A 24,852-nucleotide genomic window follows, 5' to 3' on the forward strand; every position below is an offset into this window, starting at 1 on the left:
GTGCCCTCTCCTGACTTCCATAGGTACCAGGCACAAACGTGGCATACATTCCTGCAGACAAAACACTCATACATATAAAATAGAATGGAATAAGATGAACTACAAGTATAGAGGGTGGATTGAAAGCAAGGAAAAAGCTGAGTGATGGTGGCGCACGCCTTTAATCCCAGCACTCGGGAGGCGGAGGCAGGCGGATTTCTGAGTTCGAGGCCAGCCTGGTCTACAGAGTGAGTTCCAGGACAGCCAGGGCAATACAGAGAAACTCTGTCTTGAAAACATAAAACAAACCAAAACAAACCAAAAAACAAACCAAAACAAAACAGAAAAAGAAAAAGGAAAGAAAAAAAGAAAAGAATGAAAACAAACCAAAGCAAAATCAATAAACTGTAGAAAGGCAAGAGAGGCTGTCTGTGCCAGATGCGCGGAGCAGTGCTGCAGGGCTGGAAGCAGCCTCTGGCTTTGATGATGTGGAGGCTCGCTCCGCAGTGACCCTGAGAGTGGCTTCTAGGCAGGGCACCCCTAGTGGAGTCTTGAGGGAAAGTCAAGGCACTGGGGAGGGCACCCTCCCCAGACTGTTGGCAGCTCCTGGTCGGCAGCACAGTTTTGTTGAGGGTGATGCACAAGGCAGGGTCTGTGCAAGGGATGGCATGGTAAGAAAATGTTTTCAAGACATGGTTTCTTGCCAGGCAGTGGTGGCGCACGCCTTTAGCTTGGGAGGCAGAGGCAGGCGGATTTCTGAGTTACAGGCCAACCTGGTCTACAGACAAGGTTTCTCAGGCAGGCCATGGTGGCCCACATCTTTAAACTCACCGGGATCAGACTGGCCTTGAACTCAGAGATCTACCTAACTGCCTTTTGAGTGCTGGGACCAGAGGTGTGCGCCACCACACCCAGTGGCTTGGTGAGATTTTATGCTTCTGGGGGCCTTATTCCTTCTTGGATTCCCTTCCAGGTTCCTGCCTCCCAATGCTGGCATTTAGAGTAGGTAGAAGTTGACATGTTGTGGGGATACGTGGTAGGTAGAGAGGTCTGGGCAAGTGGACTGAGAGGCCACAGGTTGGCTAGTGGAGGGGGGGTCTGGATGGACTAGGGTCTGTCTCCTTTGTAGTTCATGGCCTGCTGCTTCTCAGCCTCTGGCGAACCCGTGACTGGCCTGGCTCTCACCGTTGCCCTGTTTCTCCCACTCTGTGTTTCCCTGCAGAAAGCGGGCGGCGGCCTGCGCCAGTGGAAGCGCGTCTATGCCGTCCTGCGGGCGCGCTCGCTCTCGTTGAGCAAGGAGCGGCGGGAGCCCGGGCCGGCGGCTGCGGGTGCTGCGGCGGCCGGCGCAGGTGAGGACGAGGCGGCGCCCGTCTGCATCGGCTCCTGCCTGGTGGACATCTCCTACAGCGAGACCAAAAGGAGGCACGTGTTCCGGCTGACCACCGCTGACTTCTGTGAATATCTCTTTCAGGCTGAGGATCGGGATGACATGCTGGGCTGGATCAGAGCGATCCGTGAGAACAGCAGGGCCGAGGGCGAGGTGAGGCCCTGGGCTTGTGCCCAGTGGGCCACCAGAGCAAGGCAGGGGCAGGGCAGGGCAAGGCAGGGCTGCCTCTCAGCTGCTGTGACCTAGGGTGGCCACTCTGAGCCTCACTCCCTCTTCTAGGAAGAATCTATCATGAGACTGTCCATGTGAGTTTGGGTTTGAGGACAGATGCATGCACTGGCTGCAGGGAGGCTGGCATCCTCAGGGCCCAATGACCAGCCAAAACAATAACAACTGTGATGGTGACAGTAATTACTGTCATTGTTGGGACTGCCTTGGGCAAGCTCTGTCCCATTGAGGTCAGCTCCAGGCCAGCCATAGCCTCTGGTAGGCTGGAGTAGGCCACCTCCAAGGGATGGGGTGCAGAATGAGCTGTCCTGAGTCAGAGGGCAGACACTGCAGCACTGTCCTGAGTCAGAGGGCAGACACACTGACCTTAGCCAGAGGCTTAGCCTTTGGCAGCAGGTGGGCAGGGGTTGGGGAGAGCTTTAAAAAAAGAGGCATCCCTCCTGGGAACTACCCATGCCTCCTCAAGGTCCCATCTGCACGGAGGTCATTTGATACACCTGGGCAGAGGAAGCACAGTCTCGGGCTTGGAGGATGGCGTCACTATGAGGGCCATCTGCCTGGGCTTGTACCTGGATAGCCCTTTCCCTGAGGATGGCGGTGGGGTCCTCCCTGTTCTAGAGGCTTTCTCCTGGGTTACTGTAGTAGCCGCCTGTAGCTATTGTCCCTCTGTACATGACAGGTCTGGGAGCAGTGTTATGCAGTTCTGCACCCCAACATGGAGGCTGCTTTGTCCAGCCTCCCTATGCTTATTGCCAAAGTGACTGGGGCTCAGAGATGTTAGGTGGCTTCCCCAAAGTCACACAGCTGCCCAGGGAGGTCAGCCCTGGCCTTTGTACATCTGGGTCTATGCTGTCCATATGGTGGATGGAGAGAGGCGAGGCTGAGGCAGGGGCCAGGGAGGAACTCTGGTGGCGTGGGCTGTGGGCCCTGATATGGTTCCTCTCTCCCCCCCTCCCCTCACTGCAGGACCCCGGCTGTGCCAACCAAGCTCTGATCAGCAAGAAGCTTAATGACTATCGCAAAGTGAGGTAAGGCCAGTTCTCCCAGAGCAGCCTGTGGTGGGGAGGAAACCCTATGGGGTTGGGAGTTTCCAGGCAGAGATCTCTAGTCCTCGCTCAGACAAGTGAGCTGAGCAAATTGTCTCTAGTTGGAGAGGACGGAGGCCAGGGAAAGCGGCACTCTGGGCCACTCCAGATGAAGACACCCCTCCTCTTCCTTTTCCCTTCTGCAGCCATAGCTCTGGGCCCAAAGCCGATTCCTCCCCTAAAGGCTCTCGGGGCCTGGGAGGCCTCAAGTCTGAATTCCTCAAGCAGACTGCAGTCCGCGGCCTCAGAACTCAGGAGCAGCCCCCAGGAAGCAAGGGTAGGAGGGCTGGGTGCACAGTGGGTGCTTGTGCTGGGCAGCGCCCCTGCCTGTGTGTGCCCAGGGTTACTGCTGCTTTCTGCTTTAAGTGTAAGCCGATGAGGGGTCTGGAGCCTCAAGGTTTCGGGGCTGAAAACATCTGGATTCTGGTTTGCTTCCAGAAAATTCTTGTAGGCAGCCCTCCGTTTCTGCTTGTGTCCTTTGGGAATGAGAGGCTCACTGCAGGCAGGCCTGCATCTTTACACTTGGGGCTATCAGGAGCCACTTCCTGGGCCAGAGAGACTGCCCAGCGGTAAAGAGCTTCCAGAGGGCCTGAGTTGGATTCTCAGAGCTTACAAGTACCTGCAGCTCCAGCCTCAGGAAATCTGACACCTCTGACATCTGTGGGCATCAGCACTCATGTGCATCCCCCAGTATACACACACACACACACACACACACACACACACACACACACACACACAGACACACCACACACACACACACACAGACACACACAGACACACATTTTTGTTTAAACTTTAAAATCTTTGTTTTTTAAATAGCCAAAAGAAAGCATTTCCTTTGGTCATGCCAAAATGTGCTCTCATCTCACAGATTGGTCCTTGAGGCCACCAACTACCCTCATGGAGCCATGGTCTCCTTCCTGGGGGCCAGTCACCTTGCCCCCTAAGCCTTCTCTCACCTTTCTGTCTCCCTAGTTATTTGATGAAGTCCCTGTGTCCTAGTGTGTGGGTGTGGCATTGAATGTGTGGGACCCTTCTGACCTCCTTCAGCTGACCCCAGCTCTCTTTGCCATTGTTCATCCCAGAAGACAGTGTTGCAGCTCCCAAAACCCCCTGGGGCATCAATATTATCAAGAAGAACAAGAAGGCCGCCCCGAGGGCATTTGGGATCAGGTTGGAGGAGTGCCAGCCTGCCACCGAGAACCAGGTGGGTCCTCACAGTGCTCGAAGCAGGCAGCACCTAGGAGGCAGGGAACCAGAGCTGTGAGGATGTAGTGGTAGCCCGTTCCTCATGTACACAGCCAGGTGGCTGCCGAACTGAGGTCCGCTCTGGTTTGCACCTTCTGAGTCCGTGGCTCATACTAGTTCTGACCCTTAGATGGAGGCCATAAGGACTTCATCTCCTCGGGTGTCCTGGTAGCAGCTCTGGTCTTAATTCTCTACCACTTAGCCTCCTACCCCAGCCATCTCCCTAATACCTCTCCCATGTTTGTGCTCCTAGCGTGTCCCCCTGATCGTGGCTGCCTGCTGCCGTATTGTGGAGGCCCGGGGGCTGGAATCAACTGGTATTTACCGGGTACCTGGCAATAATGCAGTGGTGTCTAGCCTGCAGGAGCAGCTCAACCGTGGGCCCAGTGACATCAACCTGCAGGATGAGGTGGGTGTGGCTCGGCTGCTGGTGGAGTCCAGGAACTGCCTGGTTGTACTCACCATGTTCTACTCTGCTTGTCACTGGGCCACAGTGTCCAGGTGGCAGGAGAAAGCCTGCCTGCCCAGTCAGCAGGCCCAGTGGGCACCTCCCCAATGATGGCCCGAAAAGAAATGGAGCCCTGGCCTGCTGGGTACTGAGACAGAGGCAGCTGTTTTGTTTTGTTTTGTTTCAGAGAGGGTCCTCTATGTAGCCCAGGCTGATCCTCTGCCTCTGCCTTCCAAGAGCTGGGATTATAGATATGTGCAGTGGCAGGGCAGCTGTCCTCCCTGGCTGGGTGACAGTTTTGCATGAGCACTTAGGAAGGCCCAGTTCTCTCAGCTAAAATCAAATACAAATATGGGCAGAGAGAGGGCTGAACACTTGCTGGGAATTGAACTTCCAAGAGAGCCAGCTAGTGAGTTTTTTTTTTTTTTTTTTTTTTTTTTTTTTTTTATGCCTCCTGCTGCTCTTCCTGCCTCCCCTCCCTCTCCTCTCCATCCTCATCCTGCCCACCCTCTCTCCTTTCTACAGTCCTTTCGCACCAGGCAAAATGGACTGGATTCCATGGGCCACTGAGGTTCAAAGAACCCTGGCCTGGCGGAAGAGGGTGCGCCTTGCTTTCATGGTGGCCGGCCACCAGTGTGTAGCCTGGAAAGAGAGGCTGAAGCTGAGAGCAGACTGTAGCTGCTGACAGTGCACCAAAGAGGGGGTAGCATGACTGGCAGTTTTCAAATGATTCCTGGAGTCTTAGATTCCCAGAGGGGCTTTGAAGAGGCCACACTCAGGTCGAGACCCCTTCCTTTGCTGGATGGAGGGCCACCCTGCTCTGCTCTGAGCTTTTCACATCTATTCGTTTATTTGCTGGGGGCTCTACACAGACTTTGTGTATGCTGTGGTGCACGTGTGGAAGTTGGTTCTTTCTTTCCATCATGTGCGTCCCGGAGAGCAAACTTGGCTCATCAGGCTTGGCACAAGCACCTTTACCTGAGTGCCCCTCTCACTAGCCCACCTTGGGTTTTTGTGTTAAGATTTTATTTGACCAAAGGGGCTCTAATGCAAAGGGCTTTTCGGGGGGAAGCCATGAATCTGGCTAGTGAAGCACCACAGACCCATGAGCTGCCATTAAGCACTTGTGTGTAAGAGGAGGGAGAGATTGCTGAGGGATGGAGCAGAGGCAGCCTCCAGAGTTCCTGAGGGTATAGGAGAGCAGGTGGGAGAGTTGGCAGGGAATGACAGCGTTGTTTGAGACTCGTGGAAGGGTTTGAGGGTTGGAAAAAGGTGGATATACTTTTTGTGTTTGGGGGTGGGGATGGTAAGACCCAGGGGAGTGATGGGTTCCTAAAGCTTTTGACCTTGAACCAGAGGACAGTGAGGAACTTTTGGTGGATCTCGGGGGAGCACTGCTGAGGGTAGGGTGTGAGCGAGAGTGAAGCTGAGGCTTTGTGGAGAGCTGAGAGTGCAAGCCCGGGAGCAGAGGGGGAGGAAAGAAGCCCAGAGATGCTGGAGTCACTAAGGGTCAGGATAACAGAGGGCCCTGAGTAAGTGGAGGCCAGGAGAGGGAGGAAGGACAGGCAGAGAGACCAGAAGGAGGACTGGTATCTGTGTGAGGAACAGGTTGGCTTGAGGAGAAGCTGAAGGAGGAGATGAGTCAGATTGTGGCCCTACTGCATTTGGGATGATGGCACATCACCTATATGGGTTGACAGTATCCTCAGGCCCTGACTAAGTGGGGTCATGTGACAGCCTGGGACCAAGGGAAAAGGCAGACTGAGACCAGCTTGGAAGGGCAGAAGGAAAGAGCTCTTAGGAAGCTGGTGTGGGAGCAGACCCTATCAGAGGAGACCAGACAGAGGGAGAGGAGAGGTGCTCAGCCCCCAGGGAGGAACTGAGAGGGACCTGTAGGAACCGCCCCCGACCGGGTCAGCATTCAGTGAAATACATCAGCTCGCCTTAGCCAGGAAGAAGAGAGGCCAGAGTTGGAGGGGTGGCTGGCCTGACCCAGGGTTGAGCTGGCATGCTCAGTGGGCTGGCTGCAGCTTAGTAGCGGGCATCACTCACACAGATAATGTTTTAATCAGTGCTTTGGTGAACTGTGGGACGTCAGTACTGTGTATGCGCCCATGGAGAGGGTGATGTTGGGCACTCTGGCACAGAGCCAAGGCTCTTTGTGAATGGTCTGTGTCTCTGCTGACTTGTTTCCTTGCTCTCTGGGCAGTTCTGAGACAGGAACTCAGAACTAGAGCATAAGCCTAGCACCTAGCTATGCATGTAGGGTGTTGGCGCCCCCTGGTGGACAGAGTGAACTGTCTATTCCCGTAGATGATTAGAGCAGATTCTCTTCCCTAGCTCAGTGGCCATCTGAGGCAAATTAATCATGTACTGAGGTGTGCATGTGGTAGTGTAGTGGAGGAAATTTAGTGCCATCCCTGGCCATATCCTCCTACATATGTGGTGCTCCCTCAGCCCAGATGGGAAAGCCAAAATAGCCTGCCTGGAGACTCCGAGCAGGTAAAAGTGCTTGCCAAGCAAGCCTGATGGTGAGCTGACACTTCCTCAGCACCCATGGAGGAAGGAGGGACTGACTCCCAGACTATGTCCTCCGACATCCCCACATGCACAGGTCCCAAACGCCCTGATAATAAAGAAGGAAGAAGGGCAGAGAGAGGGTTCAGTGGTTACAATGTTCACTGAGCAGGTCCCAGGACCCATGGTCATGCCAGATGGGTATGGTAGCTCACCTGTAGTTCCTGTCTTCAGAAGATGGGGACAGGATCCCCAGAGCAAACTGGCTAAGGAGAGTAGGCACCGTGGTGTGCTCTGGGTTTGATGGAGACACCCTGCCATATTGAATAAGGTGGAGGAATGGTAGAGAATGATCAAGCCTTCACATGCATGAATGAGCGTGTACACTCCGATACTCATGCTCACATGTATACACACACACATGAAAATGGGAGACCCTTGGGGGACAAAAATCACCCCACACTTAGCTCATTTGGATCCTGGCCCCTCAGAGCACAGTCTCCTGGGAGATCGTGAAGAAGCCTCGGGAAGAACGTCAGAGTGTGGTGACGCCACAGATGACGCCGTGGTGGGATTCATGGGTGGCCGCTTAGACTTTGGCAGTGAGGCAGGGTGAGGAGGCATTCCTGTGCAGGGCAGGGCTGGAGAGTTCCACTAGGGGCCAGTGTGTGCACAGGGCCTGGGACAGGAAGGAGTTGGCACGCAAGCCCTGTGCTGTGCACACTTGCGCTTTGGGTGATGTGGCTGCTCAGAGGATCACTCCTAGCTGGGGAGAGTCAGGAGGAGGTGCTGGGCCTGGCACTTACAGATACACTGGAGATGTCCGGGCATGCTTATGTGGGGTAGCTGTCCTGACGTCTGTTCCCCACCCTTGGGCCCTCTTGCTTCTTGTGGAGGCAGTATTGAGCCCACTGAGCTGTCTGTAGTCAAGTATGTGTTCTGGACAGGCATGGAGGCCTGGGGACTTGGTGGCCTGGCTGGTCCTAGAGCTCGTATGGACATGGGAATGTGGGCCCCTGGGATCCTGTCTGTGTCCTGACGTCTCTGTTCTTCCTTAGCGCTGGCAGGACCTCAATGTCATCAGCAGCCTGCTCAAGGCTTTCTTTCGCAAGCTGCCGGAGCCTCTTTTCACTGATGGTGAGTAGTGGGTGGGGTTGGGAGGGGCATCCTATCCACTCCCGTCCCCACCATTCCTGGCCACACACTCTCTCTCTATCTGGGCTGTTGGTTTTAATTTTACAAGTATTTATTTTATAAGTAATGTTTATTATATTTAAAACACCAAAGATATTTGTGTATGTGAAATACCGAACCTGCCCATCTGTCCATCAGTCCTGACTCCATCCTCCCTTGCTGAGGTCATGGCCATGCTCTGAGCAGTCTCTGTAGCCTAGCACTGCCCCCTGTAACAGGTCCCTGAGCAGGGACTGTTATCAAACTCCTTCATGGGCCGAGACACGGACTCAGAGGGGTAAAGTGACTTGCTAAGGTCACCCAGCCTGTGTGTGGCACAGCCACATTCCACCTCAGACTTCCACAGAAACCTGTCTCAAGCCCTTTATTATCAGTTTGAGCAAGTGTAGCAGCGCATGCATGCCTCCAATCCCAGCACTCAGGAGGCTGCGGCAGGAGGATGATGCTTTTGAGGCCAGCCTGGGCTACATAGAGAGCTATAAAACAAAAGTCTGTTTCAAAATCAAAATTACAAGTAGTGTATAGTAGCGTATACCTTTAGCCTCAGTACTCGGGAGGCAGAGGCAGACGGATCTCTGTAAGTTCGAGGCCAGCCTGGTCTACACAGAGAGTTTCAGGACAGCCAGGGCTACACAGAGAAACCCTGTCTCAAAATTCAACACAAAACAAAAATTATGCACAGACAAAGCAGTTCTGTCAACCTGTTGTGTTTCTTTCCTGACCTTTCCACTGTGAGGCTATGGGTGAGACACCCAGACCAACCCAGGGCGGAGTGACAGACGGAGCTCAGTGATGCGCTGATGAATGGTGACAACTGGCCCTGCGGGAGAAAAAGTCCCAGGGTGTTACATTTTCCAGTTTCTGTGGTGTGAATACTTTCACTGTGACGTACTTCAAGCCATTGGCATGGTATTCCCAACACAGACAGGAGAGAGACTTCCATTGTGTCTGCACAGCCAGTTATGAGCAGGTCGCAGCTTCTCTGCTGAGAGAAATACAGTCAGAAAAAGCTATGCTTTCCAGATGGCTCCTCTACTGATGGGAATTTAGATGGGTTAAAACCAGGCGGTGCCCCTCCTTGAATCTGTCTTTACAAGCCTGGACCTGTGCTGGAGGTGGAGGCTTAGGTGTGGAGCGGTAGGTCAGTCTCCTGTAAGGGCTGGTGTGGCTTTCACAAGGAGGAGGCCGAATTCATATTCACACAAGCAAGTGTGCAAGTAGGTCTCTGTCACCTTTTCAATTATATGTATCTCCCCACCCCACCTCCACCTTCCCCCCCCAAGACAGGGTTTCTCTGTGTAGCCCTGGCTGTTCTGGAGCTTGCTCTGTAGACAGACTGGCCTCCAACTCATAGATCGTCTCCCTCCCCTCTCCCCCTGCCGAGTGCAAGGATTAAAAGTGTGCATCACCGTGGCCTGGCTTATTTTATTTATCTGGTGGGGGTGGGGGTGGGGCAGGGGTGCATGTGCTATTTGTGGAGGTTCTTGTCTTCCAACCTGTTGGTCTCGGGGATTGAACTCTGGTCCTCAGACTTGGTAGTGGATACTCTATCTGCCAAGCCAGCTCATCAGCTGCCTTATTTTGCTTTACTTTTTTCTTTTTGTTTACTTATTTCATTTTGCTTGTGGAGCTGTTCTCCAGGCATGTATGTCTATGCTTGGTGCCTAAGGAGGTTAGAATAGGGTATTGGATCCCCTGGAACTGGAGTTACAGATGGTTGTGAGCCATGGGAATTGAACCTGGGTCCTCTGTAAGGGCAAGAAGTGCTGTTAACCACTGAGCCAGCCCCCTATTGCTTCATTTGAGACACTAAGTTACTCAGGCTGGCTTTGAACGTCTGACGGTCTCCTCTCTGTCCCTGAGTATCTGGAATTCCAGGCAGGCATCGCCACACCTTGTTTGTAATTTTCTTCTTTTCTGCAGTCTGGGCATCAAGTAGAGGGCCTTGCGCATTCTGGATATGCACACTGCCACTGGACGGCATCCCTGGCTTAGTTATTAGGGCTTGGAGCCTTGATCATCAGGAGGGGGATGGTCTTGTGGTTGTTTCAGTGCCTTGCCTCCTTTCAAGGGAAGGTGAGGCTCTTTTTGTTAGTTTTCTGGCTCTATGTAGAAGTCAGGCCGGGGTTCTCCCTCCCAGCCCCATGCTCCCAGAAATAAGACTCAGACTCAAAATATCTTTACAAAAGACTCTAGCCATATAGCTCAGCCCTTCTCTGACTGGATCATAACTTAGCATAGGCCAGTTATTCTAATCTACATTCTGCCACGTGGCTGGTTACCTGTGCTTAGGTACCATGGGCAAATCTCCCAAGCCTCGCTCTATCCCAGAATTCTTTCTGCCTCCTGGATGTCCCACCTTCTACTCTACCATTTCCTATAGGACATAGGTTAATTGACAGGTGATGCATCCATACACTACGCAAGAATTCTCTCTACAGCTCTGCCCATTTCCTCTGTCATTCATACTATGCACCTATATTTTTATTGGGTCATCTGTGTGCTCTTGATTTGTGGGAACAATTTTTTGTATATGATATACATTGAGCTTTGCTGGTCTTTGCAGTTATTTCTATAGCCCCACCCCTGACTTTTTATTTTTCTCTTAGACAAGGTCTTGTTATACTGCCCAGGCTAACCTCATACTTGAAACAATCCTCCTGTCTCAGCCTTCTGGATGTTGGGGTTACAGGTGTATACCATCACAGGCAGCTGGCATTTCCCTTTGGACTTTTCAGTCTGGAAACTGAAAGCAGCATTTAAAATTATATTTACAGAATTTTATTTATTTATTTATTTATTTATTTATTTATTTATTTATTGAGTATGGAAGGCAGGAACCATAGCATTCATGTGGAGGTCAGAGGTCAACCTCCTAGAGTCAATTCCCCTCCCACCAGGTGGGACTGGGGATTGAATTCAGGTCGTCAGGTTTGGCAGTGAGTTCATTTACCCACTGAGCCACCTCATGAACCCTGAAAACATTTGTTTGTTTGGTTGTTTGGTTGGTTGGTTGGTTTTTCAAGACAGGGTTTCTCTTTGTATCCTTGGCTGACCTGGAACTCACTCTGTAGACCAGGCTGGCTTTGAACTCTCAGAGATCCACCTGCCTCTGCTTCCCAAGTGCTGGGATTAAAGGCATGCGCCACCACTGCCTGGCTGAGGACTTTTTAAAGGCCCAAACAATTACCCTTTCTTTAATGGATTGAGTATTTCATATTTAGACCCTGTGCTTATAAAAATATTTCTCCCTGTGATTTTTTTTTCTTTTGAGACAAGTTCTTACTCCAGCTTAGGCTGGCCTCAGACTTAGAGAAATCCTCCTGCCTTAGCCCCCTAAGTGCTGAGATCATAGGCGTGAGCCATCGTGCCAGGCTTGCTTTTGATCCTTTAAAAACTGTTATAGTTGGTTAGTTAGTTAGTTAGTTAGTTTGGGGGCAGTGCACAAACATGCCATGTTGTTCATGTCGAGGTCAAAGGACAGCTCTCATGATTCAGTTTTCTTCTTCTGCTCTGTGGAACCCTGGGGTTGAACTCAGGGCATCATACTTGGCAGCAAGCCCCTTTAGACACAGAGCCAGCTCACAGGCACTCACCTTTGATATTTCCATCTCTATATTAGACTCTTTCATACAGGTAAACTAACTTGTGTTGCATGAGGTAGAAATGGCTGCTCTCTCACTGGCCCCAGGAAACCCCTCACCCATCACCACGGCCTTTGCCCTGTATGACTCTCAGGCCTTCCCACTGCCCTATGTGTACATCCTCAGAAGCCATTGGCTGACATCCCGTGTCTTCAAATATTACCCTTCATTTTATGAGTCAGGATCTCTCACTGAGTCCCCAGGTCATGCCAGTTAGCTAGAGTAAATAGCCAGTGAGCTCCAGGGGTTCCCGTACTTGGGTGACAGGGCGTGCTGCCACAGCAAAGCTTTTTATGTGAAGCTGTGGCTCCAGATTCAGGTCCTCGGGCTGGCAGGGCAAGCAGTTCACCCACTGAGCCATCTCCCCAGCCCTAAGCCATAATCTGGATGAACTTGGTTTTATATCTTGGGGTGCTGGGGGTGGTACCGACGACCTGGCCATGGTAAGCTCCTGTTTGCTGAGGTTGCCCCGGCTAACCTGATGGAGGCTGCAGGCCCAAGGAGAGTAGGGAAAAGGGCTTACTACCCTCAGTATTGAGGTTCCCTGGGGACATCTTTAGGAACCTTGGGACTGGTGGGGCAGGTGAGGAGTCTGAAGCATCCTCCTCTTTTTTTCTGACCTACTGAGTCTTGGGATCCTTAGTCTTGAGACAAAGGGAGGGGAGCTGGGGACCCTTTTCAGGGATCAGCTAAAAGCTCTGGTCTTCATCCCAGATGAACACCCCAGGCTGCGTCAATGTCTTCCCCTCCTGAATGGGATTCTCAGCTCCCAAGAGTGGGGAAGCAGGGGGAAGGGGGAGAGGGGCTGCCTCCCACCACTGAGGCTCTTTCCTGTGTTCTAGACAAATACAATGACTTCATCGAGGCCAATCGGATAGAAGATTCCAGGGAAAGGATGAAGACACTGCGGAAGCTGGTGAGGAAAGGAGGCACCGGCAGGCGGGAGGGGCAGCTGGGTAGCTTTCTCACAGAGGCTTCAAAGGTCTTTTTTCACCAAAAGCCTCAGTTTCCCCACCTGTACCAAGGAAGGGCATTGCAAGGTGGATTTTAGCTCCATACAGTTGGATGATGGGAGTCCCTTTAGGGTATGTGGAGCCAGGATTGGAGAGATTGTCACAACCTGATCCTGTTTCCTTCCTCCTGTCCCCTAGATCCGGGATCTCCCAGGACACTACTATGAAACACTTAAGTTCCTTGTGGGCCATCTCAAGACCATTGCTGACCACTCAGAGAAGAACAAGGTGTGTGCTGCTCCCTGTGGAGTCTGGGAGCCCGGGCCACAGGATCGAGGCCCTGTGAGCCTCCCTCTTCCTAAAGGTTCCCTTTCTGGCAACCCTAGCCAGTACAGCCGCCAGCAGCTAGCCAGCGCTGTTCCCTCGTAGAGCAAGCTCCGGTGTCCTGAGGGACATGGGGAGGCCAAGAGCTCAGTCCTCCATGCAGGGTGGCATTTGTCCTCTGAGCCAGTTCCAGTCCCTGCACCCTGCATCTTCCTAGTCCATGTCTTTGTCTTTTGGTTCTACAGTGGAGAAAAAGAAGTAAATTATAGGGTTTCTACTTGTTCTAAAATACCCTAGAATCTCCAACATGTCTCCTATGCTAGAATCCCCACAGCTATTACTAACCTCGGGCCCCCCTCGATGGGTCTGTGAGGTGGGCATGATCAAGGCTGTCAGGCCTGGACATGAGAGACTTTGAACATCCAGCTTAAATTCTGTTCAGCAAACCTCTTTGCCCATGTGAGATGTCTGTCCCCCCACTCTAAGGACATGTCAGAGTTGGGGATGGTGGCCTCAGTGACCCAGAGAGGTCATGTTCAAAGCAATGATCCTGGGATTTTCCCCTCCCCCAACCCAGATGGAACCCCGGAACCTGGCTCTGGTCTTCGGGCCAACGCTGGTAAGGACATCTGAAGACAACATGACAGACATGGTGACCCACATGCCGGACCGCTACAAGATCGTGGAGACGCTGATCCAGCATGTAAGTGCCCATTGCATATTTTTATACCAGATGCCCAGGACCAGACTGTGCTCCTGCCAGCCTGTGTGCCCCGGGATGCTTGCAGAAGCACCCGCTGCCAAAGAGGGCACTGCTAGGGGGCTGCCTGGCTCACAGCAGTGACAGGCTGCCATCAACACCAACAAGAGGAACAAGATTGGAAGAAGAGTCAGGGAGGAGATGCAGGGATAGGACCATGGGGCTGAAGACTGATGCACAGGCTCCTCACTAGGCTGTTGTAGGGGACGTGGCCTGCAGAACTGGGCACAGTGTGATTTGGGTGTCAGAGGTCTGTTCCCCAACAGCCCCAGGCCAGGTCAGGGAGCACAGGAGGTACAGGACAGGGAGCAAGGACAAGGCCACACCCTCCATGATGCTCTGGTGCCAGCCACTGCTCACCTCCCTTCTGACTCCTAGTGAGCCCTGCCTCCTGCAAGATTCTTGCTTTTGTCTAGGAAGGATGAAGAAACCATAGTGACCAGTAGAGGGCGATAGAGGCCTCTATCTTCTGAAGCCCACTCAAAAGGCTTCTTCTTGGGCACTGTTTCTCAACTCGTAGGTCGCCATTCACAGGGATTGCCTAAAATCATCAGAAGTCATTTATGTGACAGCTCACAGCAATAAGGAAATTACAGTTATGAAGTAGAACAAACTGTTATGGTTGGGGGTCACCTCAACGTGAGGGACTGTATTAACGGTCACAGCCCTGTGAAGCTTCAGGACCTCTGGCTTAGAGGCTCAAGGGTGGGTTTTGTGAATCCCACTTACCTCTGTGACAGCCACACATCGTGGACCCTCCTGCAGTGCCCTCCTGCAGAGGAAATAAGGTCAGGCTTTGGTCACAGGAAGGGAGCTGTGGCCCTCCTCTTCTCAGACACCACAGGGAAGAAAAGCTGAGTCTTGTCACCACTTACAGAGAAGGGAAAACAGTGCTGAGGGAGGGGATCACCTGTGCAAGGCCACACACCAAGAAATGGCATCTGCAGGAGTTTAACCAGGTCTGTATACTCAGGGCCGACTTCCCAGCGGGCAGCTGCCAGGCCAGGGGATGGAGGCTGCAGTGGGCTTGGGTCATGCTGACTCTGTGGCCTGATCATCCGTTCTTTCACCCCATGTCCGGGATCTGGCTGCATCACGGCCTGCTCTCTACCAGCATTGGGCGGGCCACCTGGATGCTAAGCCCGCTGGCCACACAGGCATCCCTGTGTGACCTGGGAGGGGTTTGGTCTCAAGCACCAGGATCCCCAGAGGTGCCCATGAGGGGAGCCGTGGTTGAGAGGGAGGGAGGGAGGGCGTCTGGCTGTATGGTTTTTGGAGAAGTTGCTGGAAGCCTAAGGCCTGTGGTCAACACAGGAGTTTCTGGAAGAGCAGCCTTTGAGAAGAAAGCAGGCCAGTAGCAAGTGGGCTTTCCTGGAGGCAGTGTCTGCCACTCAGTAGGGCAGGGGGCACGTCCGTCCGTATAGATGCATACATAGCCTAGCGCGTGGGTGGTGAACAAGGTGTTTACTAAGCGACTGAGTCAGCGAATGAGTGACCTGCTGAGGCTAGGCAGACTAGGCCTTCCTGCAGGGATTCATTTCTGACAAACAGCTGAGCTGGGGAATTTCCATTCTCAGCCTTCCAGGCCTGGGGATAACTTTAACTTTGAGCAGGCTCCTTGGGCCAGACCACCTAAGAGTCTGGAGATCTCTACAGGAGCAGCAGAGGCCGGCAGAGGTGGCTTGTATAGACTGAAGTCAGTCCTGGCCAGACAGTGACCATTGGAATTAGCAGATAGCATTAACTCCTGGGATTTCGGCCCCAATAGCTTCCTACAGTAGATCCTGTTACAAAAGGAAGCGTGCTGTCCCCAGGCTTCCAGGCCAGACTTCATGAGGTAGAGGGTGGGCAGTGTGAACGGGGCTGCTTCAGAGGAAAGAGGAGGAGACCCTGGTGCTTAGTGGAAGTCACCCCGCAGCCTTGCTGTGCTTCCCCAGGTCAGCTGGCACCCAGAGCCCAGAGTGGAGGATTTAGTCATTTATTCGGTGCATGTGGGGCCCTGATACTCCTCAGCCTTGGCACTTTTTCTTTCCCATGTTAGGGACGGTGCCCAGGGCATTGGGTGTGCTATCCCAGTGTTCTTGCACCGAGACACAGTGCTGACAGTGCTCTTCGGTGTGTTGGAGGGTACTTGACACCGTTGCTGTCCTCTGGCCCTTGATACCAGACTGTCTCCTCAACTGTGACATTAGGAAATAGGTCTGTGCCAGGCAGGGAGAGCGAGTTCAAGGCCAGCCAGACGTCACTGAGTTTGAGGAGAGCCCCAGCGGTAGACTGAGACCCATGGCCGTTTTCTCCCCTTTCTCCACATTTTTTGGACCTTTGTAGGGACACGTTGTATGTTATATGTTCCTCAGACTGTGAGAGGATGTTTGATGTAAGGAAGGACCACGCCCAGGCCTGGCCGCATTGTGGGCGGAGCATGAGCACTTGCTTCAGCAAATTTAGTTGTCTTTAGTCGGGGTTTTTTTTTTTTTTTTTTTTTTTTTGGTTTTTTGAGACAGGGTTTCTCTGTATAGCCCTGGCTGTCCTGGAACTCACTTTGTAGACCAGGCTGGCCTCGAACTCAGAAATCCGCCTGCCTCTGCCTCCCGAGTGCTGGGATTAGTCGGGTTTTTTATTCTCCTTTATATATATAGTATGTTTATTATTTATTTTGAGGGTCCCACTATTAAACCCTAGCCTACAATTTTCTGTGTAGACCAAGCTGACCCAAACTCATAGAGGCCTTCCTCCCTCTCCCTCTGAAGTTCTGAGTTAAGGCATGTGCTGCCGTGCCTGGCTGGTATCTATATTTTATATGTATAGTTATTTCCCACGTTCCTTCTATCTGTCTTTTAAGTTTTTTGAGCTAATAAACAAAATAATGGGTTTCATTATGGCGTTTTCATAGTGTCACTGTTTCGCCAGCTTCCCCACTGTCCCCTCTGTCCCCTTTGCACCCCCTTTTATTTATTAGCAGTAGTGTGTATGTGCATAGTCTGGGGGTACACATTTTGGGGGTGCTGGAGATCAGAGGACAGCTCAGGAGTTGGTTCTCCTCCTCTTACTGTGGGTCCTGGGGGTTGAACTCACACTGCCTGGCTTGCACAGTAAGTGCCTTTACCACTGGGCCATGGCGACGGTGCCCACGCCCGTGCTGGTGTCCTGTCCCTCCTCCGTGAGCACCCCTTTTCCTCTGTGTCACGCTCCGTTACCCTCTCCCTTCTAAGCTCCCTGTCCATTACTGTCTCTCCCTCCCTGAACTTGGCCCCTTCCATCTTCATGGCTATGAGAAAACAGGAAGTATTTGTCTTTCTGAATCTGGCTTCACGTAAAGATGTACAGTTCTGCCCTTTTCGGGCAGATGTCATGATTTTGATTCAGCTGTAAACATGGCCAGGCATGTAGTTTTGTTTTTAGCTTTTGAGGAATCTCTACACTGACTTCTGTAATGGCTGCACCAGGTTTATATCCCCGCCAGCACCGAGTAAGCGAGTAAGCGTGACTCTCCCCCACATCCTCGCAAGCCCTTGTTACTCTTCATTTTCTCTGTCTCTCCCACTCTCCCATTCCCTTCCCCCCAACTCCACCCCACCTGAGACTGGCCTTGAACTCCTGATCCTCTGGCCTCTACTTCCTGAGTGCTGGGATTATAGGTGTGTAGCTATCCTGTTCCACTAGTTTACTGTTTTGTCCTAGGATGTAGTATAGTTTAAGGTCAGGCATTGTGACGCCCCTTCAGTTTTCCTCATTTAGCTTAATACAGGCTTACTATGTTGATGTATGCGCCTTCTATTCCTAGTGTGGTCATGAAGGACCTTGAGCTTTCTCTGTATCTGTTGAGATGATCACATCACTGTCCTTGATATATATTTACACGCTGCTTTACATTTATTGATTGGCACACATTCAACCTTGCACACCCCGATGAAAATGCCTTGGTCATGGTGTGTGGTAACTGTAATGTATTCTTGAGTTTGGCCTGCAAGTATTTGTAGATAATTTTTGTGGCCCTGGTAGTCAGGGAGATTGGTCTGCAGTTTTGTTCTCTGTTGGACGCTTGCCTATATGGCATCAGGCTAGATCTGACGTTGTAGAGTGACCTCAGGAGTGAGCTTCTCTCTGATAGGGGAACTGCTTCAGGGGTGCTGGGCGCTCTTCTGGAAAAGTTCGGTAGAATTTGCAGAGTTGTGCTAGGCAGGTCATTACTGCTTCAGTCTGATTGGTTTTGGTTTGGGGTTTGTTTGTTTGTTTGTTTTTTGTTTTTTCGAGATAGGGTTTCACTGTATAGTCCTAGCTGTCCTGGAACTCACTTTGTAGACCAGGCTGGTCTCGAACTCAGAAATCCACCTGCCTCTGAGTGCTGGGATTAAAGGTGTGTGCCACCACGCCCAGCTGGTTTTGGTTTTTGAGACAGGGTTTTTCTTTTTTGAGTGTGTGTGGGGGTGTTCGAGACAGGGTTAAGTAATGGGTGCGTGTGTGTGTGTGTGTGTGTGTGTGTGTGCGTGTGTGTCTATGTATGTATGTGCATGCAGCACCCATGAAGGCCAGAACGGCTTTTATGTGGTTGTGACCTGCCCAACATGGGTCCCAGGTGACAAACCCAAGTCTTCTGGAGAGCAGCAAGTGCCTTAAGTGCCAAGCTATGTCTCCAGCCCCTCTCTGTTGTTTTTTATTTTATTTTGGATGCACTATGTAGATTTGAGCAGGACATTTAAGTACTGCTGCACTGGGGCCACCTACTGTGTTTATTATCACCTGAGTGTCTCTTGTAGGAGTGGAAGCAGAGGTTCACACGCACACACACGTGTCACATCCATCTTAGACAGGGCTCGTCTGGGACTCCCAGTGTAGACCATCTGTAACCTGGGGCTTTTCCACTTGCCCCCCAATTCCTGAAAAATTACCAGAGGCCATCAGTTTTTTGGGCTTGTTCTCTGACTAGCTCATAACTTGTATAACCCATTTGTTCTGTTCTGTTTCTGCCCCATAGCTGGTTACTTACCTCTCGTGGTTTCATAGGTCTGAGTGACAAATCTTCTCTCACCTGACTAACTCCCAAAGTTCCTCTCTCTCCCCCCACCCCCACCCCCCGCCCCTGGCTGCCCCGCCTCCTATTTCCTGCCTTTTGCTAATAGGCCATTCATTTTTATTGACAGGTGATGCTTCCACACAGTACACACGAGATTCTCTCTACAATCATTTTTTAAATTAATTTTGTCTGAGGGTGGGGGTTATGCCTGCATACACATCTGTGTCCTGGTGTTCACAGAGATCAGAAGAGAGTGTTGAATCCCTCTAAATTGTAGCCCAGGATGCCCTTCAACTCACTGTGTAGCCAGGACGACACTGAACATACATGTGTGCTAAATGTCTGGTTTCTGTGGTGCTCGAGATCAACCCAGAGCCCCATGGACACTGGCAAGCAAGCGCCCTACCAACTGAGCTACGTCCTCAGCTCAAATGATTTTTATTATTGATTTTTCTGGTCCAATGGTGGTGATTTTTCCCCTCATCCTGAACAATGAATTCAGAGACTGCTGCATGCTGGATACGCACTCTGCCGACCGAGCCATGTACCCATCCTGTTCCCTTAACTACATGAAACATCTTTATTTCCTCTAATTTTGTTTTGAAGTTTACCGATTACGTACTAGAATTGCCACACTAGTTTTTTCAGCTTCTATTTGCTTGCCTTGCTGACTTGTATCCTTTGACTCTCAGTCTGTGGTGACCTTTGCTGGAGATGTGTCTCTTTACTGATGGGTTGAGGTAATTACATGAAAGGTTATAACTGAGTGATAGTTCTTAATTGCTGTAATTTAGTTGCTCGGATTATTGCTTGTCCTTTCCTCTCTCCCCTGTTAGCATCAAGGGCTTTTTATTATTCTGGACCTCTGCCTAGCTCTTCCTCATGAGATGTCGTCTTTCGTTCGTTCTCCTGCTTGAGACTTACTCCTGCAAGCCTCTTCTGCAGTGCTGGCTTCAAGAACTGCTGTAGTTTGTGCTCATCTTGAAATGGGCTTAGTTTTCTGTCAGTTTCAAGCCGTAGCTCTGCTGGGCCCAGGTTAGGGTTATTTACATACTCCTCGGCTTGAGAGGCATGCCTGGCTGCCTCTGGCCAGCTGCTGAGAGAGTTGGTGTTTTTCTGAGGGGTCTGCCTTTGTAAATGTGCTTCTTTTTATTTTTACACCTTGCCTGTAATCCGTCTTGATGAGCTTCTTGGGATTTGTTTTGGCGTCTCTTTGGGTGTCCGTTTGTTCTAGCTTTGGCCTTTTTCTGCTGTATTCTGACAGTCTGTATGTCTTTAGTTCTAGTCTCGGCTCCTTCTATCCTGTGAGGTTCAGGTGTGGTCTCTTGATCCTGCGTCAGAGTCCTGGCCATTTTGGCCATGCTCACTTTCCCCCCTGTGTTGTTACCCTGTTGTATTTTACCGCCTGTCCTCTGAGGCCAGCTGTGGTGAAACACCTTGACCAACTGGGGTGGGGGTTGTTTTGTTGACATTTCCATACCACAGTGGTTATCAAAAGAAGTCAGGGCAAGACCCTGAGTCTGGAGCTGAGGCAGCGGCCATGGAGGAGTGCCGCTCCCGGACCTGCTCCTTGTGGTTCGCTTCCCTGTACAACCAGGAGCCACGACACCCACAGTGAGCCCGGCCTTCCCACATCCATCATTAACCAAGAAAATGCCTACAGGCCAGTCTTCTGTAGCCGGTTTTTCTCAGTGGAGAATCCCTCTGGTTTGTGTCTGTTGGCTCACCCTCCATCCCTGATGTCTTCTCTGCTCCATCCAGTCCACCCACTGGCAGCACTTTCTGCTCTGGTTTTTAATTGGATTCATTGAGTTTTTCATTTTCAACATTTCTGTTTTTCCCCCACATCTGTCTCTTTGCTGACCTTTTCCTCTGCTCTGCTGGCTTCCCTCCCCAGATCCTAACTTGAACTTATCTGCCTGTTGGTGCTAGCTAGCTAGCTAGATAGATAGATAGATAGATAGATAGATAGATAGATAGATAGATAGATAGATAGAACGATAGAACGTGTATGTTTTGCCTGCATACACAGACTTTCAGAGGGTATGGGATCTTCTGGAGCTAGAATTACAGGGGTGTGAGCCATGTGGGTGCTGGGAATTGAACCAGGTCCTCTGCAAGAGCAGCAAGTGCCCTCAACCACTGAGGCATCCTCCCACTTCTTTTAAAACATCTCCAATTTTGGAGGAGTCCTGTTGACAGCGTCTTCACATTTCTTGGTTTCTCCCTGTGCTGTACTTTGGACCCCACTTGCTGGGTTATTAGGAGATCTGCTAACTGAGCAGCCAGCCTTCTCTGGAGGGCTCCATCTGTAGCACCACTCAGAGAGGAGAAAACAAAACTACTGTAACAGCCACATTCACAACAGTGAAACCATTGAGACAGAAACACTTACAACTGACAAGCTCAGGTGTTTGTTAATGGAAAGAGACTAAAGTCATGCAAAAGGTGTTAGGAAGTTAAAAAGTATCCCAGGCAGCTGTAGGAATAGGAAGAGATAAAGAAGGAGGCAGGGAAGGGGAGAAATAGAGAGTAAGCAAGGTTAAATAAATGAGAGGAAAAGAAGAAATGGAATAGAGAAAACGCATTAGAAAAGAAAAGATTAGAAAAAGTGAAAACAGAAAAGAAAAAAGATTTCTCCATTTTGAGAAAATTCAAACACAAATTCAGGGCCAGTAAACTGGCTCAGTAGGGAAAATGCATGCTGCCAAGCCTGGGGACCTGAGTTCAATCCCTGGCATCCTTTGGAAGGAGAGAACTGATTCTCACAAAATATCCTCTGACTTACCCACACACAAACACAATACACAATGTTTTTTGGTTTTTGTTTTTTTTGAGTGTATAGCACAATGTCTTTTTTTTCTATTTTTATTAGATATTTTCTTCATTTACATTTCAAATGTTATCCCAAAAGTTCCTTATACCCTCCCTCCAGTACATAATGTTTTTAAAAATTAGATAAATGTAGCATGTATGTGGTGCACATATATATGTGCAGGCAAACACCCATACAAATAAAATAAAAATCTTTTTAAAAGTAAAAATTAGCTGGGCGTGGTGACTCACGCCTTTAATCCCAGCACTCCAGAGGCAGAGGCAGACGGATTTCTGAGTTCAAGGCCAGCCTGGTCTACAGAGTGAGTTCCAGGACAGCCAGGGCTATACAGAGAAACCCTGTCTCGAAAAAACAAAAAACAAAACAAAAAGTAAAAATTAGATATAAATATAATAAGAGTAATAAAAATAAAAACAGCTTTAAAAAACTGAAATACACAGGGTGGTGGTGGTGCATGCCTGTAAGCCCAGCACTTGGGAGACAGAGGCAGACAGATCTCTGAGTGCAAGGCCAGCCTGATGTTCAGAGCAAGGTCCAGGACAGCCAAAGCTACACAGAGAAACCTTAGAACAAGACAAAAACCAACAATGAAATAGAAACACAAAATAAAGTCAAAACACTATTAAAAACACAAAAGGAAAGAAGAAGAAGAAAGGAGAAAGAGTGCTCAGTAATGAATGGAAATGTGCAAACAAGTTAGAAGACTGCATGAGAAGGAATAAAAGAGAAAGCGTGATTTGTACACACAACAGAGCATGTGGAATTAAAGCAGAGGCAGGCAGCACCCTGGCAATGGCAGTGCGCTCAGTCAGGGTCTGTTCTCATGTTGTAAGAAGAAGACATCTTCCTGAAATGTCTCAGGAGAGAGGAGGGTTGTGGCTCTCGCCTATAATCAGCACATGAGAGACCAAAGCAGGAGGAGATTCACTACACACTTGAGGCCGGCCTCTTCTGTAGGGCCGGGGCTACTCAGCAAGACCACGAATGTTTGCTTGTGTTTGTTTGTTTGTTTGTTTGTTTGAAGAGAGTGGGGATGGGGAGCCTGCTGGGGGCACAATGGGGGGTAAAAGGAAAACCCGAGCGAGTCACTGGAGCACTTTCTGCGTCCTCAGAACTTGGAGCTTGCCTCTTCTCTGCACTGGGGATCTCTGCAGTGTCTGTGTGGTCAACTACCTTCCCCAGGTTTATGCTGGTGTTGGTCTGGTTTACTGTAGTTGCCTCCCTTCTGTGTGTGTGCCATGCCAAGGGACTCTATGACCACATTTAGCTTTGCTGCCTGCGGGATGGGCAGATTTTTCTAGCCCTTTTGAGACCCCTAGGGTGGGGAATGTGTTGGGAATATGAGCTGTCGCCATGATACAGAGATCTGTGCAGGCGGACGACTGTCCAGAAACTTTTAAGGATACTCTTCCTACTAGAGGGATGGAGCTGTGGGTGTGAAGTTAAACCCTGGAGGTCCAGAGCTGCAGGTTCTGCAGCAGTGAATGCAGCAGAGATCGACCCACCCACGCATTGTAGGCTCAGGGCTACGCACTCCAAGCTCAGTCTCAGCTGATGGCATCCGCTTCCGCCACAGCCACTGCCACTGAGGGTGGAGTCCTGTGCTTCTTGCAGAGGCTGAACCTCCTGCAGACCTCACTTTCACTTTTCAGAGTGTTTGTTGGTTTTTTTGAGACAGGGTTTCTCTGTGTAGCCCTGGTTGTCCTGGAATTCACTCTGTGGACCAGGCTAGCCTGGAACTCAAAGATCTGCCTGCCTCTGCCTCCCAAATGCTGGGATCTAGGGTGTGTGCACCACTACAACCTGGCCACGTTCAGACTGTTAGCATCCAGCTCTCTGACTTACAGCTGCCTTCTGGGGCTCTCACTTGGGACACACTGACTGGCATGGCTCCTTGTTCTCAGGCTTCCCGGATTGTGATATCTTTGTATTTTGAGACTTTGTCTCCCACATAGCAGACTGGCCTTCAACTTGCTAATAAGCAAGTTCAGAATGACCTTGAACTTCTGATTCTCTTTCCTCTTGGTTCATGCTTTGGTGGAGCTCCAACTCAGGGCGTTGGCATGTGAAGCAAGGGCTCCCCTGAGCCCCGTGCCCAGCACAGCTCAGCTCGTTGTCTCTGTTTTTTGTTTCATGTATATTTGTGTGTGTGTGCGCGACCTGTTTGCAGAGGGTTGGATCCCCAGGAACTAGAGTTACAGGTGGGTGTTAGTTGCCGTGTGGTGCTGGGCATTGAGCTCAGGACCCCTGGAGAGCACCAGTGCTTACCACTGAACCATCTCTCCAGCTCCATCTTCATTTGCCTTGATCACGCTTGTCAAGGACTGTCCTATCTCTTTTTGCAAAGCATCGGTTTGGACATCTTTGAGTATGGTTTGGTAAATCAAGCCTGTGTGCCGGCACTTGAAAGGCTGAGGTAGGAGGATTTCTGTGACTTTGAGGCCAGCCTGGGTTCCATTGAAAGACCCTGTCTCAGCCACCACCACAGTAAACACTGAATGTCTTTTCACTTTGCTCTGTACTTTTGTCCACTTGAGATTTTTTTTCTTACCTCTTGCATCTTCAGGATTCTCGGGTTTCCCCCCTTGGCTGCCTAAGCAGGGTTCTCAGCGCATCTGGTCCAGTCATCACCAGTCATGACAACCAGATGCAAGGCCACAACTTTCTTCAGTTTATTTTACCTCTTAGCAAGTACCTTTTTTTCTAAACATTATCAGGGGGTTTAGATTCATAGCAGAATTAATCAGAAGACACAGAAACACCCCTGAGCTCTCCACATGGACCCTGCTCTGTTATCCACATACCCCAAAGATGGAGCCTCTGTTGTGGCAGAGAACAGGTGAGAGTGTGCCGGACGCTGGCTCAGTTCACAGCCCTGGTTCTACACCCAGCACTTCTGAGAACCCGACAGCTCATCCTACCTACTGACATACATAGTTAACATTAGAGTGTGCTCCTGTATGCTCTGTGGGCCTGGAGAGACACATGACATGTGTCGGTCCCTGTAGTATCATACAGATCACCGCCATAGCCCTGACCATCCGGCACACCCTGCCCTCAAGTCCCCCTCACACTATTCCTGGGGTTTGCCTTGTCCACAAAGTCACCTGGCTTGAGTCAAGCAGTGTGGACACTGTTAATACAAAGGCTCGCTCGTGACACAGCAGTGGCTCCATGGCTGTGAGTGAGTCACCTTGTGTCCTTTTTTCTTTTTTTTTTTTTTTTTTTTTTT

At 50.7% G+C, this 24,852-nt stretch overlaps 1 protein-coding gene across 5 annotated transcripts in view; it reads left to right on the plus strand.

The window, feature by feature from the left end:
• Arhgap23 (Rho GTPase activating protein 23) overlaps positions 1–24,852 on the plus strand; it is an 87,956-nt gene that overhangs the window by 46,955 nt on the left and 16,149 nt on the right. For all 5 annotated transcript variants that reach the window (XM_029483623.1, XM_021177408.2, XM_029483624.1 and 2 more), the window contains 9 exons: positions 1,202–1,519; positions 2,561–2,622; positions 2,826–2,956; positions 3,768–3,889; positions 4,184–4,339; positions 7,954–8,032; positions 12,576–12,649; positions 12,885–12,974; positions 13,588–13,713. In XM_029483623.1, coding sequence (XP_029339483.1) covers positions 1,202–1,519; positions 2,561–2,622; positions 2,826–2,956; positions 3,768–3,889; positions 4,184–4,339; positions 7,954–8,032; positions 12,576–12,649; positions 12,885–12,974; positions 13,588–13,713 — 1,158 coding nt within the window. The remainder of the gene's footprint in view (positions 1–1,201; positions 1,520–2,560; positions 2,623–2,825; positions 2,957–3,767; positions 3,890–4,183; positions 4,340–7,953; positions 8,033–12,575; positions 12,650–12,884; positions 12,975–13,587; positions 13,714–24,852) is intronic.

The sequence above is a fragment of the Mus caroli genome, chromosome 11 (genome assembly GCF_900094665.2).
Source record: "Mus caroli chromosome 11, CAROLI_EIJ_v1.1, whole genome shotgun sequence".
In the NCBI taxonomy this organism is placed as follows: domain Eukaryota; kingdom Metazoa; phylum Chordata; class Mammalia; order Rodentia; family Muridae; genus Mus; species Mus caroli.